The following is an 18084-nucleotide window of genomic DNA, read 5'->3' as shown; positions in this document are numbered from 1 at the left end:
AGGTTGAGTTCAAACAAAACAAAAGTCGCATTGTGGCCAACTTGGCGACTTTGCTAATAGATGTAACTCCTTTTCAGATCTCTGGAACTTTTTTTTTAATTCTTATTTTCTGCCAATAGAGCATCTAGCAAAAAAAATTTAAAAAAAATAAAAAATCTGGTGGCTTTATTGAGTTAACAGTACTCCCGCACAAGCAATAGGTCTTGCTTGACAGGTTTGGCAATAATAACTGAGGAGGGCTGGGCTTAACAAGCACTCAGTTCCTGATTTTTGTCAGTTTGACGATCAGTCGCTGCAATAATCCCTTAAATTTTAGATCTGACAGTTGTTGTTGTCTCGTTCATCTCCATGACGTAGTTGCATTGTACCGCCGTTACGCAGAGAGATCTGACAGTTAAACATGTGGAAGCGTATAGTAGTAGCAGATCATATTAAACTCTGGGCTACATGTGGTCACTCCTCTGCCCGCTTTGGACAATACTTTGATTTTTTGTCACATGGATCTGACAAAGAAGACACACTTCACATTTAGATGGACTACTTACACTGTAGATACTTAAAAATAAATCATTTCAAACAATACATTTGTTTTAGTATAAAGGAACAGCTAGGTTTTGTACAACAAAATAATTTACAATCAAGGGGATAAATGCTGCACATCCAGTAAGACTTCTTCTGCTTAACCCTTAAAGAAGGATTCAATCAACCCTTGACACTGAGGGCTGTAAAGGGAAAGTACGTAGATGCTTTACACCACAATTAGCATCTGTTAGTGTTCTGGCTGAAAATGTATTCGTAAGGCCGGAAAAACATCCACATCATCAGATGTTTTGTCTTGCATGGCTACACGTCAAAATCAGACTTATGAGGTCGCAATTTAAACAGTCAAAACACACCAATCCTTTAACAGCTACAAACAGTCCTAACAAGTGGGACATACAGATCTGACCTTACTGGATTCCAGGGGATATATACATTTCATGGACTGCACGCGATAATGGGGAAGTCCAAAATCTGTCAACCACAGTCAGCCTTCGTCCAGTGAGCCTGCAGTCCTAGCACTTTTATTTGAAGTAGTTGAGCCCTGCCACTAAGAAGAACTTCTCCAGGAAGAGCTCGGAGTCCAAGACTGCGATGTGGGCGGCGCGGCCGATCAGCGTGTTGGCTGTGTTGGGCAGAGCGTGGAACACATTCTGGCGGATCAGCCGGCATTCTTTAGCCTCCAAAAGTGGGTGCAGAAGGTTGTTGATCATCTCTGTGTACACAGGACCTGCAGGTCCAAATGAGGAATGAGATTATGAGTCCAAAGATACACTTCATGTATTCAACTGGAAGGTTAAACCTAACAGTCGTATTATTATTAATGGATTTTTTTTTCAAATTATTTCAAGTTGTGAAAAATCCCTGAAATATTTTTCCAACGGACTAAAAGGCAGTATGAAGAAAATGGTACAATATCCTCAATGCAAATATATCCTGATGAATTCAGTAACCTGACAACGAAATGTACCGGGACACAGAAAATATGTCGTGAATTGTTGTTCATCTGTCGTTGTATTTACCTCGTTTTAAGACAATGTAACAATCAGATGATATTTCATTGTGTTTTGATACATTAAACCTTAGAAATGAAAAACAGTGTACTTTCTTTTTACAGGACTGTCCCTTAGAAAATGAAAAAATACCCAAAACAATCATTCAATTATCATTACATATACATATATAAACTATGAGCAAATAGTTTGCCATATGTATATATATATATATATATATATATATATATATATATATATATATATATATATATATATATATATATATATTTCGTGTTCAGATTCTCTGGATCTTTTGTGTTGTAGATGATAGGTCTTTGCAAATTTACACTGAGAAAAATTACTCTGAAATTGTTCAACAATTTGTAGACGTTTTTTTTTCTGAGAGACTCTAACTCTCTAAGATTGTCTTTTATACCCGATTATGATACTGACCTGTTGCCAGTTAACCTAACTGGTTGCAACATGTTGCTCCAGCTGTTTGCACTTGATGCTCCTAACTTCCCGGCCTTTTGTTGCCCCTGGCCTCTTTGTTGCTGCCATAAGATTTGAGGTGAGCTATTACTTTTCATGAAACAGAAGAATTTATGTTCTATTGGGATTTGCAAATCATTGAATTTAATTATTTTTTACAAAGCATCACAACTTTTTTGTATTTGGGTTTGTAGTTGTGATCTGAACTGCGCCGTGGCATCCGATCAAGGTCCCAGAAATACCGCTATCTTAAAACTATATACATGTAGATGTTTGTACATAAAATACATTCTTGTTTCATCACATTTTTAAAGATAAACTTATTTATTGTGGCGCAGTAAAAGGGAAAAATGAAGACTATTCACAAGCCATCTGGTCTGATCTGGTCACTGATAAGCTGGCAAAGGTAATTGTGACGGGGAAATAGAAGGCAACCTCCCTAAAGGAACACAGTGGGTCTGCATGATGAGATTAATTCGATTGTAGCTATAGTTGGATTATGCTCCTTATTTGAGAAGGGGCAATTATCCAAGTAAACATGGCGGTGAATGAATGGATATATTGGCACAAAGCATGTCATACCTCGGTACAATAGGTGGCGCTGTACCCATTTCAACTATTGCTAATAGAGCCACTTCCTGTTGATCTCTTCACCACCAACAACAACAACAAACTCAGGAAGGTTGGCGAACGCAGAGCAAAATGAAGCTACGTCCCTCTACATTTCCTATGTGATGAGCTGCTTATTGCACAAACGGCATGCACAACGGTGCAATTTCCATCGCGTTGTTTGTTTCTTTCCCACGGCGACAACAACAGTAACATCGGTTACTGTCATCGACTTCTGGTTCACGACCACGGGAATAAAATTTTGAGCGTGCGCAGAACGCAAAGTCCAATTCACCACGTGCTTCACCGTCTACAAGCAAGTTTAATGTGACTATCAACCGAGTTATCTCGGGGTCTTAATCCGACTGCGAGTAACCCAATCCGGTCCAATTTTTAGTCAAACTAAGGTATACATGAACTTAATGACTCAGTCTTATTGTAATTTAGCCATTAATCCGATTCTTTACAGTGCCATGTAACCCCACTGACTGAGTCTGCTAATGAACACTGAAAAGGATCAGAGTTGACAAGCTGCAGCCTTTTTGGGGACAGAAGCAGTGAAATTATCCATCCATCCATCCATTTTCTATACCCGCTGAATCCGTTGGTCGGGTCGCAGGGGGGCTGGAGCCTATCCCAGCTGTCATTGGGTGAGAGGCGGGGTACACCCTGGACAGGCCGCCAGTCCATCACAGGGCCACACAGAGACAAACGAGACACACAACCACACTCACTCCTAAGGACAATTTTAGGGACACCAATTAACCTAACATGCATGTTTTTGGACAGTGGGAGGAAGCCGGAGTACCCGGAGAGAACCCACGCATACACGGGGAGAACATGCAAACTCCACACAGAAAGGCCCCAGCTGGGAGTTGAACCTGGAAACTTCTTGCTGTGAGGCGACGGTGCTAACCACCACACCACCAGTGAAATTATATACATGCTGAAAAAAGAGATAAAATGTAAATATTGACAGTGTAGATAATTCATGATTATAAAGTAATATGAGGCACTTCCAACCTGTAGCTCTGTCCTTGAGGGCAGTCTTACACATCTCTATTCTCGCAGAGTGGAAGGGAACGTATCGGTCCTGCGGAGACGCAACCAACACCACATTCTTGAAGAATTGCAGCCCTGAAAGGACACAAAACAAACCAGTGATTGAGACTGTGGCGAGGATGTGTGTGTGTGTGTGTGTGTGTGTTTGTGTGTGTGTGAGAGAGAGGTGGAGAGGGCATGACAGAGGATAGGAGCAAATCGGTTGTTAAACACAAACTACAATAACAGGACTGATACGATATAGCTGTGTGTGTTTGTTGTTTTCTTTTCTTCAATCTTCCGTCAGTGTGCCTTTAAAAGAGTGCGCTAGCAGGTTTCAAGTGACAGGGTTTGGATCATTTTGTCAGCCTGCCACGATTCCACAGGAGGAAAAAAGGCGTTTTCGGGCTTATCTCTTTCATGTCTGTGTGACAAATGGCTGCTTTGTTCCACTCACACAGTGGGGAGGCCTCTCACACTCGGCTGGCAGGGGTTTGCGTGTTAGCGAACTGACACACGCAAAAATTTGACAAAAAGGACCAGATGACAACATTTTCACAAATATTTGAACACGCTGTGTGTAAAGCGAGGCAGTCAGTGCACTGCCTTTGTTTAGGATACTTTCATGTCATACCTGGTTTCTGACTCAGGAGATAGAGGAATGTTTTCCGTGGATCGACGTGGTCCCTGAAGGTGAGCTGCAGTAAGGAACCTGATTTCTTCAGCTTCTGCATTAGCCACAGACCTAAGCAACACACAAACCGGCACAGTCAGGGCCTCCGCAACCAGCAGAGAAAAAGAATAGACACAGACAAGTGTCCACACCAAAATGCACGGGCCTCACCTGTGCTGACCAGCGCGCTGTTGTTGTACAGCGTTCCCAAGTGTGGGCCCGACAGCGAGAGGAAAGTGTGCAGTTTGGGCAAATAGCAGCGGAAGCGAGGCCTTGTCAGCACGGAGCGGATGATTATGTTCCCCAGAGAGTGTCCGATGAAGCTGTAAGCATGAGGCAAACAACTTTCAGAGAGAGAAACTTGCAGTTCGAGTGGGAGGCTGGGGAAAGAAAAAAAAAAAAAGAGCGCCTCCAACGCTGCTGACCCACGACACTGTGCAGTAGCTCAATATAGAAACAGGAACTGGTTTCGGCAGAGGCTATTCAGAGATTCCTGCCACAACATTTGGTGCGATTACAGAGAATTCGTCGACTTCTTAAACGTTTAAAAACTCTTGACAGCACAAAGTTAGAGGACAAACCTTACAAATTAATAACAGTTGGAAATATTCGATTTGTCAAGCCTCAGTTTAATTACTGTACTGGTGCAGCACGGCCTGCAGTCCCTCATCTGTCTCCTTCCAAACTAAATATAGAGGTAATGTTGAAAGAAACAGCTGCTGTTGTGGCAGTCTATTGCTTTTGTCTTTGATTCTTGGTCTCTTGAGAAAACATCACAATGAAGAGAGTTTAGAAACTTGGATAGAAACTCTAAGAAAGAAATGAATTGACACATTGGGGGCAATTAAGCAGGAGGACGAATAGCTTCCTTTGATTGGAGTCAGGCAGCGTGGCGCAGCATAAAGGAGCACAATCTATCATGTGAAAGTCAGAAGCTTATTTACACTCAATGATAAGAGCTTTGCATCCATTTTGTGCCGTTTATCCATTCTGTGTCTATTCATTATCGTGAAACAGTGAGACTCTAATGCTGAGCGGAAGAATTAGTCTCTGCTGCCATCTGCTGACCAGACTCAATGCTGCTTCGGCATCGGACTAATTCAGGACGGGGTTTGTTAGTAATTTGTATTCTGCATAGGGGTAAACTTTAGCCACTGACCTTATTCTGCCTATAGTGAGATTGTAGAGCTGGATATGCTGAATGATCTCATCCAACAGCCTGTCGGTCATGGTGTCGAAGTCTGCAAACGTGTCAGCCTGCAGGGGGGAACAGCAGGGAAAAGGGTTAGGACTGACCCATCAGTGCTCTGTTAATTATGTTGAGTTTTTGCTTGTGAATTCAGTGCTCCGGGAAGACTATGTCGAGCCATGTAATTACTCTTGATGGCATTACCTTGGCTTCTAGTACTAACCTGAGAAACTTCAGAGTTATTTTGGATTTTAGATCTGACCTTTGACTCACATATAAAGCAGGTTTCTAGGACCCCTTCTTCTACCTGCACAGTATGGCCAAAAGTAGGAACATCCTGTCTCAGAATGATGCAGAGACACTGGTCTATCTATTTGTTACTTCTAAACCGGACTACTGCGGCTCCTAATTATTCAGCTATCCTTCTCTGGAAGCCTCCAGCTGACCCAAAATGCTGCAGCCAGAGTTCTGATGAGAACTAACATAAGAGATCATATTTCTCCAGTTTAAACTTCTCACCACTGGCTCCCTTTTTAAATCCAGAGTAGAATTTAAGATTCTTCTCCTCACATATAAAGCTCTCAATGACCAAGCTAGATAGATCTCAGATAGATATTTTCCCAACAGAGCACTTTGCTCTCAGACTCCAGGTGTACTTGAGGTTCCCAGAGTTTCTAACAGTAAAATGGGAGGCAGAGCCTTCAGTTACCAGGCCTTTCTGTTGTGGAATTATCTGCCAGTTTGGCTTTGGGAAGCAGACATCGTTTCTAGCCTTTAAGTTGAGGCTAAAAACTTTCCTTTTTGATAAAGCTCATAGTTAGGCATGCCTTTGGTTTAGGCCTAGGTTGCTGGAGGACATCCCATGATGTATTTATCAATGGCCCGGTGTGATGGTGTTTGTCAATGTCTCTAATCCGTCCTCTCACCCAAAAAAACGTTGAAGCAGAGGGCCGCCCTTCTTGAGTCTGGTTCGGCTGGAGCTCTCTTCCTGTTAAATGGGAGCTTTCGTCTCAACTGTTGCAGTTGGACAGCCTCCAAGTTGACTTGTATTGGACTTATTAACTTTCTCCTTAAAATGCCCCTTGCTTTGAGTTTGTGCTATTTGAATAAACTTAACGAAACTGAATTTTCATGTGACATCAAATTTTTCCACCGTCATTGTCAAACGTACCTGGTTCCTCTCAGACATGAGGAAGTCAAGCCTAGATCCTGGCAGTCCCAGCTCAATAAACGTCTTCACCAGTCGAAGGTCTGCACTGTTTCCTGAAGGCAGGAGAGGAAATTACGTCATTTCTAGCTCAGCTTTTACGAGAAGTGTCTATCAATCATTTAAGAGATACCCGGAATGTGTTTAAAGTCAATGGTTTTTTACATGATGAAGTCAAAATGCAACATTTTAATGTTGTAGGATGCATATAACAATTCCAATGCAACAGGAGTCTATATTAAAAATAAACAGAATACCAAGGATGTGTCAGTACAATAGCTAGTGAAATCAGACTGCAGTGCAGCCTCACCATCAAGCCCGTGGACACACACTACAAGATGTATGCCGTCATCAAACTCCTCATCGTCCTCCTCGGGGGGGAAGTAGGGCAGATCTGATGCCAGAAGAGGAAGGTCACTGTACAGGCTAGCCTGGAAGCTCAACTCTTTGAGCAGCTCCTCTTTGGCTTTGTAGAAACTACAGAGAGGGGCGTGGCATTTGGAGAAAAACACATGAGACACTGCTCCTAGAATTTCTCACCCTGCACCAACATTTGATGGAAAACCTGCCTTGCATTTCTGTATTTGCATAATCTTACATTCACTTTCCCTACTTGTAAACAAAGCAAGGTGTCAAAAGAAAAGTCTCAAAGTGCCAAATAGGCTGCTCAAACTTGTATCCGGTCCGCCAGCTTACAGACTTTAGCCACGCAGGAGTCAAAACAAATCCCCCTGCGGTTAATTTTCTCACAGCTAATCGTGCTGGACTTCTCTGCGCGCTCTTTGATGTGATTAGAGTAGACTTTCCAAGCATGTGGAGCTGCCAGCTCCTGCAGCAGATGTCAGCAGGTATCTCCCGGTGCCTGTAAACCCTGAGTTTTGACCTTGTTACCTGCAATTGGTATGGAGTATGATCTCACTCCCTTAAAGTTTCCTTTCGGAAGAAGGCTCAAACTTTAGGGTTGGCATTATTTATAGATACCAAAGTGAGACTGACGTTGTCAGGTCCACAGAAATCACAAAAAGACTGTTTCTAGTGAAGTCAGACATCTTGTCAGAAGCATCCTTCAGGTTTTGTTTTACTGAGAATAAGATCTTGGAGAAATGGTGCATGCAGTAAAACTAACAGGGGGACCAGACACTGTACATATCTGACTGAGCTGCAAAGACTTTGGTGCGACGTGCTGCAGTTTGAACTCCAACATCTGACCGCTTACCTGAAACACCTTGCAATGAATCAGTTTAAATCCTCATAGACTCTGTTCTGCCCAGGAACATTGGGCCTCGTGCAACAACCGTTCGTACAAACAGATTTGTGATATCCTTCCAGAGACAAACGAATGGCTGACATCGCGATTTAGATTGCCAAGGACTGTGCTGCTGCAAATATGCAGCTTGCTAGAGCCACAACTCCAGAGAGAAACACGCCGATCAAACCCAGTTCCACCACACGTCCAGGTCCTCACCCCCCTTGCATTTTTGGCCACTGGAACCTTTCAGAGGGAGATTGGAGACAGATCGGGGGTGTCCCAGTCCTCTGTGAGTTGTGCGCTCCCCTTGGTCATCAAAGCTCTCATTAGTTTATCACCCATGGTACATCAGATTCCCATACACCGCTGTCCAACAAGTGCAAATTAAGAGGGACTTTCATGCCGTGGCTGGACTGCCAAACATAATCGGAGCACTAGACTGCACACATATACGCATCAAAGCACCCGTGCTGTCGTGGAGCGCACTCTTGTTTTTGTTTATTCATTTGGCAGACACTTTTAACCAAAGTGACTTACAAATGAGGTTATAACATTACAGCGAACAATAAGCTACGTAGAAGGAAAGCACGAGTCAGACTCTGTCAGAGGTGACAGGGGTGACAGTGTAGAGATAGAGTGCAGACATAGAGGGAGGTACAGAAAGAAGGCCAGGTGGGTGTGTCTCGATACAGCGGGGGGGGGGGGGGGGGGGGCAAACTGCTCTATAGCAGAAGGCATGCTGCGTTTTGCACAATATTGCCATGAAGGAGGGTCTTCCGCCACCTGAACCAGCCGGCAGACAACATGCCAGAAGGCCCCCCTCATGGACCGCCCCATCAAAGTGCAACAACTGATTGCACGGCTTTAGTTGCAGTCATCGAGCGCCTGCCCATGCCGAGCCGGTTTTTTTTAAGCCATTTTCATATCAAACCATTTCTTCTTTATTTTGGTGACATTATGAACTACAGGTGACACAGAATTAACAGCACTCGTAATTGCTTTCCATTTCTTCGATTTAGCAGGTCCCGTAGTTCCACTGCTAAAACTGCTAAAAATGACAGATTTTCCTTTTTGGATCTCTGAAAGCAGAACTTCAATCTCAGAGCCCCTAAAGTTGTTATTTTAGCGCCTTGATGCCGTTCTCATGACTCAACACTCAACACTTCCTGGCACAGGAGAGAGGAAGCGCACTTAAATACGCACGGGTGGCATTCATCATTTACGCAGGTCGTTTACACGTTTTTTTCCGAAGTTAAGAGCGTTTGTTGAATCTGACGTGGCGTGTTCGTACGAGACCTTCGTACGAAAAAAGTGAGAGAAATTTAGAATAAGAATACGAAAATGTTCTTGCATGAGGGCCATTGTCTCTTAGAGCCAACCCTACACACTGAGACTCATCTTTTCTCTGAACCTGCTCTACTAATTTCATTTTGTCATTTAAATAGATTTAATTCAATATGGCACGGAATGCATTGGCCGGGGTTTCCTACTGTATTGAAGCTCAGATGTAAATAGCTTCAGATCACAGAGGTTGAATTGTTGTGTAAATATCAAAATGTAAATAAAAAACAATTTCTAAAGGACTCTAATGTTAAATGTGAATCAAAACAGATTAAAAGGATTTCCAACTCATGTTGATGGAAAACAAATTATTTTGTGTATTTTTTCCCAAGATACCCTCACAGAAAACAAAAATCTATCTTCATTTAAATTTCATTTAAGTAGCGTTTTGTCATTGAGAGTTTGACAAAAATAACACTCACTTAAGCATCCGTTCATTGGTTTCCTCATCCATGTTAAGGGGACTGAGTGAAGATGAAGAGATGATGCCGAAAGAGCCCAGGGGCTGATGGGTGATAGGTGAGATAGCCTGGCGAGCGGATATCCCACTGATGGAGGGAGAGTCTCTCAGGACAGATGAAAATGGCAGACAAGTCGGGGCACAGGACACTGACATGTTCACCACCTCCACCATTTTCTTATTCACGAACGCCAGTCCTGAGTTGGGGATCTTAGCGGGCTTATTCTGGCTGTCCAAAGGCTCCTTCTCACAGGCTGATGTACCACTGAAGGGACCAGATGCATCCATGGCTTTCAGACCTGCGAGGTCACTCGGCCTCTGTGTAATGGTGGTATTGTTTCGAAGGTCTTTGGACTGTGTCTCCGTGCACGCCTGCTCCTCCACACCTTGCACCTTGATCTGATGGAAACTTTGGCTTCTATCTGAAGTGCTCATTCCTTCCCTCTCTGCATTCTTATGCACACATAGTTTGTTTCCACAGCTGCAGGGCACCAATTCAATGAGATGCACGTCCTCCACTGAGGCGCTTACTCCACTCGTGTGTGTTTGATGGTTCTTTTCTTGCCTGTGGCTGCTGGTAACAGCACTTTCCTTCACACGAGGGCTTTGTTCAGAGTCTTGTAAAGGCAACACTTCAGACAAACCACTTGACACTGCCTTGATTCTGGGTGTCTCTGACAGGTAGTTTGGAGCATTTGACTTTTCTGAGTTGATGTTCTCCTTGACAACATGGCTAAGATTTAAATCTAACTGAGATAATTCAGACTGTTCTGCATCCAGGTTGCTGCTTAACGAGCAGTCTATCCTGCACGAGTCCTGCTGTAGCACTGAGTTCCTCCTGTCTGTTTCCTGGTTGAGCAGCACATGGTCTTCCTCAGTGTCCTCTGGGCTGCTTATCTGCGGTGCAGACACTGACTTTGTCAGTTTGCTGAGTTGCCCCTGCTGCTGGTCCTCCTCGTAGGGCAGGGAGCTAATAGAAGTCAGTGAGGCCTGTATGCCTCCACTGGGAAGGCTTCCATTGCTCTCCATCTGCAAGCCTTCCAGACAGCTACGATGAACAGGGTGGTGACACACCATTTGCTTTGGGATCTCCCGTTCGCTTGAAAAATCCAGAGAAGGTCTGCCTCGCAGTGCCGCCTCCACAGGCCACGCCACCGAGCTGGGCTCGCTCTCAATACCTGAGTCAGAGATAACAGACGACGAGCGCTTCATGATCTTCGAGCCGCACAAGGCTCCACGATGAGTCACGTCTTTTCTGAGGTCGCCCAGAGAGGGAGGTATAACTGGATGCACAGTAATTAGACCGTTCAGAGGAACATCCTCACCCTCATCATCTATGGAGTGATTTAAAGGCATTGCAATGTCAGACTCCTCTTCCTTGTTTTCACTCTCGTCTGTTATGCCTTTGTGTGTCGCATCACAAGGTTGGACGATATTTTCTGTTACATTACAAGCAGGGGTCTCATTACTACTGTTAGCGGAATTAGTTGGGGGATTGTTTGAGGAGGGAACCGGACCAACCTCTCTTCTATATGGGTCCAGATCACAAGGTTCAACCGAGATGCACCTTTTCCCAGGTCCGTCCGCTGAGTCCGCTTCCTCTTCCAGAGGGAGTTCAGCACTGTGATTAGTCTGGACGGCGTTCTGAGTACCCGTGACGTTGTTTTTACTTTGATCTGCCATAAGGGAGACGTACGTGGGGAGGTCCATGCATTCATTGCTGTCCAAGGAAACCTGGAGTATTGCTGGTGAGTTGGCTTCCTGATTGCGCTCAAGAACCTTTTTGGCAGGAGTGACGAGAACATCGGAGCTGCTTTGCTCTTCAGTGGTTTCAAGTATTGGCACATGCGATATTGTCTCTGGGAAAACAAGAACATTCAGATATAGAACAGAATGATATGATAAAATCGATAATGGTGTTAGATTTATAAGATTTGCATTACCTGTTTGTGGAGACTCGACGTATCTGTCCTCAAAGATGATGGGCAGACTGTTCCAGTCTCCATCGATGTCCAGGCACTCAACAGGTAAAGGAGGCATTTTGGTCAAGTAGTCTGAGCTCCGGACTTCAGCAGCTATCTGACCATGTCTGTTGATGCTTCATCGGGAGAAAAATATGAGAAACAATACACTTCTCTCCAAGAGAAGTAACTATCTCTGAGGGTAGATACTTACAGTTCCTCTTGAAACGTCAGAGATATCTCTTTGGGGTGCTCGGTGAAGAAATACGCCTCAGAGAACCTCCTGACCTGGTGTTCCCAGAAACATACACACACACACACACACACACACACACACACACACACACACACACACACACACACACACAAAAACATATTTTTAATCCAGTCTCATCTTTAATGTTGTTAGCAGATACTGAGACAAAAACAGAGTCAAAAATCCAAGCTCTGTAAGTCTGTGCAGCAGGCCTGAGCAAACATTGCCTCCCTCTGTAACTCTCATCAGAAATGCATCATGAATGAGAACCAGCGACCGTGACAGGCAAATCACCAGAAACACAGCTTATTGTGTTTTTTTGCCTCCCACAATAATTACAGAATAAGTGTTAATTGAAATCCTTTCCCCACTGTTGGGAATGGGACATGACAGTATCCCCTTGGGGTAATCTAATACCCAAGCAAACATGTTCATTATTTTCCAGGCAACTGAGACGAAACAGTCCAGGATAATGAAGTCTGGAGAGGTACTCCACTGTGAAGAACATACAGTGTTCATATTATACAGACCAGTGAAGAGACAGAACTCGCCCTGGAAATCTTATTAGCCTGCTCAGCTGGGTTTAAGCTACTCGGTAAAAAAAAACATTGTATTTCCTTTCCACCCCTGTGACAATAGAAAGTTCATTGCTAGCTGAGTTTTTTTTTTTCTGCAGCAAACATTTGACTTGAGCTGATTTTTCAAGAGAAAATATGACTTTTACATGATTTTTTTTCAGTGCATGACATAGCTGTCGGTTTGTGCAGGGATGCCCTGACGAAAAACATAACAGTTACAGTCAGGGTATCTGTGGAAATAATTGTTTTTTCTTTATGCCTTGCTCATGTAAAAAATGAGTGACACATAATATGCTATGTGAAATAGAAAGTACACCTTTTTTCAATTTGAAATTTTACGTACCAGGACATAATGAAAAGTCATCTTAAAATGAGGAAACTGCAACCTCAGATGGACCACAGCACATGATGGATTACACTGTGTCATTATTTATTGAACAAAAACTGAGACAAAATGCAGAAGCAGTGTGTGAAAAACTAAGTGCATCTCAGTTCAGTAGTGTGTAGAACCACCTTTAGCAGCAATAACTTGAAGTAATCGTGTTCTGTATGATGTTATCAGTCTGAAATGTCACTGTGTGCCTCAGCTCATTGAGGTTTGCAGCATTGGATTATTCACAGCTCTCTTAAGGTCCCATCACAGCATTTCAATCAGACTGAGGTCTGGACTTTGACTGGAGCATTGCAGAACTTGATTCTTCCCTTTTTCAGACATTCTGCTGTAGATCTGCTGCTGTGTTTGGGATCATTGTCCTGTTGATGACCCAGTTTCAGCCGAGCTTTAGCTGTCAGACAGATGGCCTCACATTTGACTCTAGAATACTTTGGTAAACAGACTCAATGACTGCAAGGTGTCCAGGTCCTGTGGCTGCAGAACAAGCCCAAATCATCAGCCCTCCACCACCGTGCTTAACCGTTGGTGTGAGATGTTTGTGCAAATATGCTGTGTTTGGTTTTCTCCAAACATGCTGCTGTGCATTATAACCAAACATCTGTACTTTGGTCTCATCTGCCCAAAGGACATTGTTCCAGAAGTCTTGTGGTTTGTTCAGATGTAAATTTAAACACCTTTATTCAAGACACTTCCTTCATACAACCCTTCCAAACAAGCCATACTTGTTCAGTCTTTTTCTAATTGTACTTTCATGAACTTTAACATTTAACATGCTAACTGAGGCCCGTAGAGTCTGAGATGTAGCTCTTGTTTTTTTTTTTACCGTTTCTCTGAGCATTGTGTGGAAATGGCCTTGTAACCCTTCCCACATTGATGGGCAGCAACAGTTGCGTCTCTAAGATTATTGCTGATGTCTTTCCTCCTTGGCATTGTGTTAACACAAACCTGAATGCTGAAAACCAGCAAACTGACAAAGGCTTTTATATAGGCGCTCATACTTAAAATTGGAAGTCCATCCATGTCAGATTTTTGTCTGAATTAAACTGTAATATAGACGGACACAATCAATTATCTGTTGATCATTTTATCCACATTAAAAAAAAAGTCAAGGTGCCAGTAAACCTTTTTATTCAGTAGATACAAGTACTGTACTCTATAACTTGGTTTATTCTTAAATTAATATTCTTTTTCAGTTTACCACTACTTTATTCCCTTCTGGTCAAAACTTTGTTTCGATTTCATCCATCGTGGAGGATAATTTTTCCAACATGTCAGGAAGTGTGTCATTACTAAACTGAAAACTTTTCAAAAAAAGAAGTAACAACATGCCTTAAGGAGCTGCTCTCAGATCTAAAATGTCAAACCCTTTCTTCCATTAGGAAGTATTTTTCGCACTTCAGCGTGGGTGCCGATCAAAATCGCTAAGTTTAAACATTTCTGAACTGGGTTTTAAATAAAAACCCAGCAAGTGAGAGAACACACAGTTAATGATGCCTTTGAGTGGGACTCACCCTGAGTGTGTGGTGCTCCTGGGCCAGATAGGACAGGATGTGAGGGTTGAGCACAGCGGCCTCCAGGAAGCAGCTCCACAGAGCAGCTAGCTGGGAGCAGAGCTGACTCATGTCCCTGCTGATCTGCTCTGCTACCTTTTCGTGACCTTCCTGCAGCTGAAAAAGATCCATTTTTCTCATATTAGACTGAGCATTCAGGATTTCAAAGTTCTTGAGGAATACGAACATCTTGGCTGACGTTATTTTAGAATCTGTGTTTTTTAGAATGTCGACATTTTTACACCTACCAGCGGTGTGTTTGCTATCTTTCATATCCATTATGTGGAAGCTAAACACTGCACTGGTATGCATACTGTAGTATGCTGTATGTCAACTATATCCATGAGACATTCAGTTAAATGCACAGAATCTGTTTTTATACCAAAGTGTCCTGTTTTTAAAAACAAAGTCAGTCAGGGAGAACCAAATTAGATAGCGAAATATTACTTTCAGCCACATGCGTTCATTTCATCACAGCGGGTTTGTCATTGTCTGTGCACAGAACTCTACAAACTACTGTGGAGAAGGAAATGGGAACATGTCTTCGCTACGTCTTCTTAAAATGTGGAAATACCTTTCTTATGCACTTACTTGTAACTCTATTGACAGCTGATTTAGTGTTTCTTCGACAGGCAGCGTCTCTGTGGAAAAAAAAAAGTAAAAAATGCAGAGCTTAGTGCAAAGTCCATTTCTCCAAGAGCATCAGGTGTGATTTTAGGATCTGACCCTTAGGTGTGCACAGAGCCCTATAAATCTAAGTGTTCACTCTGGCTGCTGAACTACAGGTTTACTGGATTACAATGGTTGGCATCTTAATGGCAGGACAGCCATGTTAATGTCCACGTTCACAGTGAATAATCAGCATATTCGAATATAAGACAAATGAAACACCAGTCAGACTCTAAAAGAACTAAAAGAACAAGTTGCACCAGAGCAGAACGGTGACGGTCCACCATATTGTGAATCATTGAAAATAGCATCAGATGATACTGAATATAGTCAAATCAGGCCATCAATTTAATCTGTGCAGCTGAGCAAGAGGCAAAAAGGTCAGATAACAACCTGAGAACAAAGCCAAGTCTGAACATGAATTCCCTCCAGATGCAGCAGGACGTTTACATGACCTTTTCTGAAAGGTTCTATCCGAATGGTCCAAATGGTCCACATACTGCGATCAGGAAATGTTTTGACTTCATATGAGCCCAAACTTCACGGTTCACACTCACACAGTGATTACACTCAGTCACTGACTGTACAGAGTGGCATTTATCCAGCTAAAGCCATGTATGGAACATTATGGGTCTACATTGGGACTCAGAAAATTACATCTACAAGTTAAGTCAACTTGACTGGAGGTCCATGTGATTTTGGCCATTTGTTTGTATAATTACAGTTATATATTGAGCACACATCACTACATAAGAAGTGAGAATGTGTCGTGTTTCCTGTCACATCCACGTCCTTCTCAGCTGCTGTGCAGCTCCGTGTTCTCTCTGATATTTAATTGGTGGTAACTTTGTAAAATTAGCTGCCCCTTAAATTTGCAGTGTGACCCTAATCTCACTATTACGGTAGTACATCAGCGCGATCTCCTTTTTCTTTTGCAGTGGAAAAGGGGCAGCATGAGCTGAATTTATTACTCAATGCTTACAGGAGAAAAAGTTCACTTTTTCATCAAAAGCATGGTAAAAAATGACACAGTAATTGAAGAGGTCACTGAACAAACATGTGCAGCTGTTAACACACCTGGACAATCTGCTCAAGTATGAACACAGAGTCGGAAACACTCATTAAAAAATGATAATTGTCCTACCTCTTCTCTTTTAGAATAGAATAGAAAAATACTTTATTCATCCTCCCATGAGGAGAAATTCAAAAAGGGGTGCTGATATTAAATTTGGCGGTGCTTGAGCACTAGAGGCCTCAGTGCCAAGTACTGAAAACAGCATTACTTTAGATTTTAAGACGGGGAGGGATTAATTGACATGAAGCCTTGACAATATGAACGGATACTCTCTCATTCTCTTGCATGTTGCCAACTCTGTGCCTCTCTTCTTTAGCCCCGTGGCTAAAAGAACAACCAACCTTCCACATTATTGACTGTCCATCCACATCCCTCCCTACTTTGATATGTCATATACTGACCTATTCTAACTTTATGCCACCCCATTTACCTGTAATATAAACAGCAGTCATCATGTTTGCCTCAGAGTGTTGCTGAATTAAAATAACAACCTTAAGAACTGCCTGCATACATTCTAAGCGGTTGTATAGTTACAGCATTTTATGGTGGATTTAAAGTTTTTACCAGATATCGTGACAAAAATACCTCCACCACTTCAAGGCTGCTGATTCACTCCTTTAAAGGGATAGTTCGCCTCTTTTGACATGAAGCTGTATGACATCCCATATTAGCAATATCATTTATGAACATTGACTTACCCCCCGCTGCGTCCTGTGAGCCGAGTTCCAGCCTCGTTTTGGTGTTGACGAAGGTAGTTCGGCTAGTTGGCTGGGGTTTAAAAAATAAAGCGTCTTGCTTCTCACAATCACTTTGCACTATTTTCTCTCTACCTTCATATTACTACGGGCTGTGTAAACTGTGCAGACCGAAGAGAAGAGCGAGCAGGAAACACCGTAACAGGTGCGGCTGTCGGCAGGTGGCAGCACGATATGAAGGGAGGCAACAATAGCGCCAAGCGATTGTGAGGTCTGACTTTTTCCTGGACAACGATTTTGTGATGCAAATGTATTACTCTTTTGAACGCATATTGTTTTGAGAAGCGAAACGCTTTATTTTTGTGGCCCCAGCCAACTAGCCGGACTACCTTCGTCAACACCAAAACGAGGCTGGAACTCTGCTCACAGGACGCAATAAGGGGTAAGAAAATGTTCATAAATGATATTGCTAGTATGGGATGTCATACAGCTTCATGTCAAAAGAGGCGAACTATCCCTTTAAAGTCCAGTTCTTCTACAAAAACATTGTCAGAAGAATGCTGTGTTGAAGCTACTTAATGCTGTCGTATGAATCTTTCAGGCACAGAAAAGACACCTAAGTGTTGTGTCTACACATAACAGACAACTTTGAAAAAAACACCATTTTTAATTGTATCTTTTGGTACTTTGTTATTAGCATCCTGTCCTTTATTAGTTCCACTCTCTATGATTGCCTATTATAAAATATTGTTGCAGCAACAAGGTGATTCCCAAAGAGCTATCGGCTGAAAATTTGGCATATCTCAGCATGGTGTGCAGTGTGTCCTTTAAATAATTGAGGAAACTGGACGAGTGGAGGACAAAGAAGAAGTATCAGGCCTGGAAAACTATCTACAGCAGATGAACAGGATCTGAAAGTGATGTCCTTAAGAAGTAAAAGAAACGAAGACCTGACACAGGACCTGAGAGATGTATCTGGAACTTCAGCTGATCCATCTATTGTTCACTGAAGCCTCATCAGAAATGGCCCCCATGGAAAGGTGGCTGTCAACTCTGAGAAAAGGCTGAGGTATGCCAAATGAAATAAGAAGTGGACTGAAAATCAGTGGC

The 18084-nt window shown here is 42.8% G+C and overlaps 1 protein-coding gene across 1 annotated transcript in view; it reads right to left on the bottom strand.

The window, feature by feature from the left end:
- Window positions 1–674: 674 nt before the first annotated feature.
- fam135b (family with sequence similarity 135 member B) overlaps window positions 675–18084 on the bottom strand; it is a 43480-nt gene continuing 26070 nt past the window's right edge. The window contains exons 7-18 of the mRNA XM_075449748.1: window positions 15127–15176; window positions 14497–14652; window positions 11972–12045; window positions 11740–11894; window positions 9759–11655; window positions 7057–7223; window positions 6711–6802; window positions 5510–5607; window positions 4522–4673; window positions 4312–4422; window positions 3660–3773; window positions 675–1270 (exon numbers count right to left, since the gene is read on the bottom strand). Coding sequence (XP_075305863.1) covers window positions 1065–1270; window positions 3660–3773; window positions 4312–4422; window positions 4522–4673; window positions 5510–5607; window positions 6711–6802; window positions 7057–7223; window positions 9759–11655; window positions 11740–11894; window positions 11972–12045; window positions 14497–14652; window positions 15127–15176 — 3272 coding nt within the window. The 3' untranslated portion in view covers window positions 675–1064. The remainder of the gene's footprint in view (window positions 1271–3659; window positions 3774–4311; window positions 4423–4521; window positions 4674–5509; window positions 5608–6710; window positions 6803–7056; window positions 7224–9758; window positions 11656–11739; window positions 11895–11971; window positions 12046–14496; window positions 14653–15126; window positions 15177–18084) is intronic.

This window comes from Odontesthes bonariensis, chromosome 18 (genome assembly GCF_027942865.1).
Source record: "Odontesthes bonariensis isolate fOdoBon6 chromosome 18, fOdoBon6.hap1, whole genome shotgun sequence".
NCBI lineage: Eukaryota > Metazoa > Chordata > Actinopteri > Atheriniformes > Atherinopsidae > Odontesthes > Odontesthes bonariensis.
The sequence above is the reverse complement of the archived record's forward strand: the minus strand, read 5'-3'. Positions and strand labels throughout refer to the sequence as shown.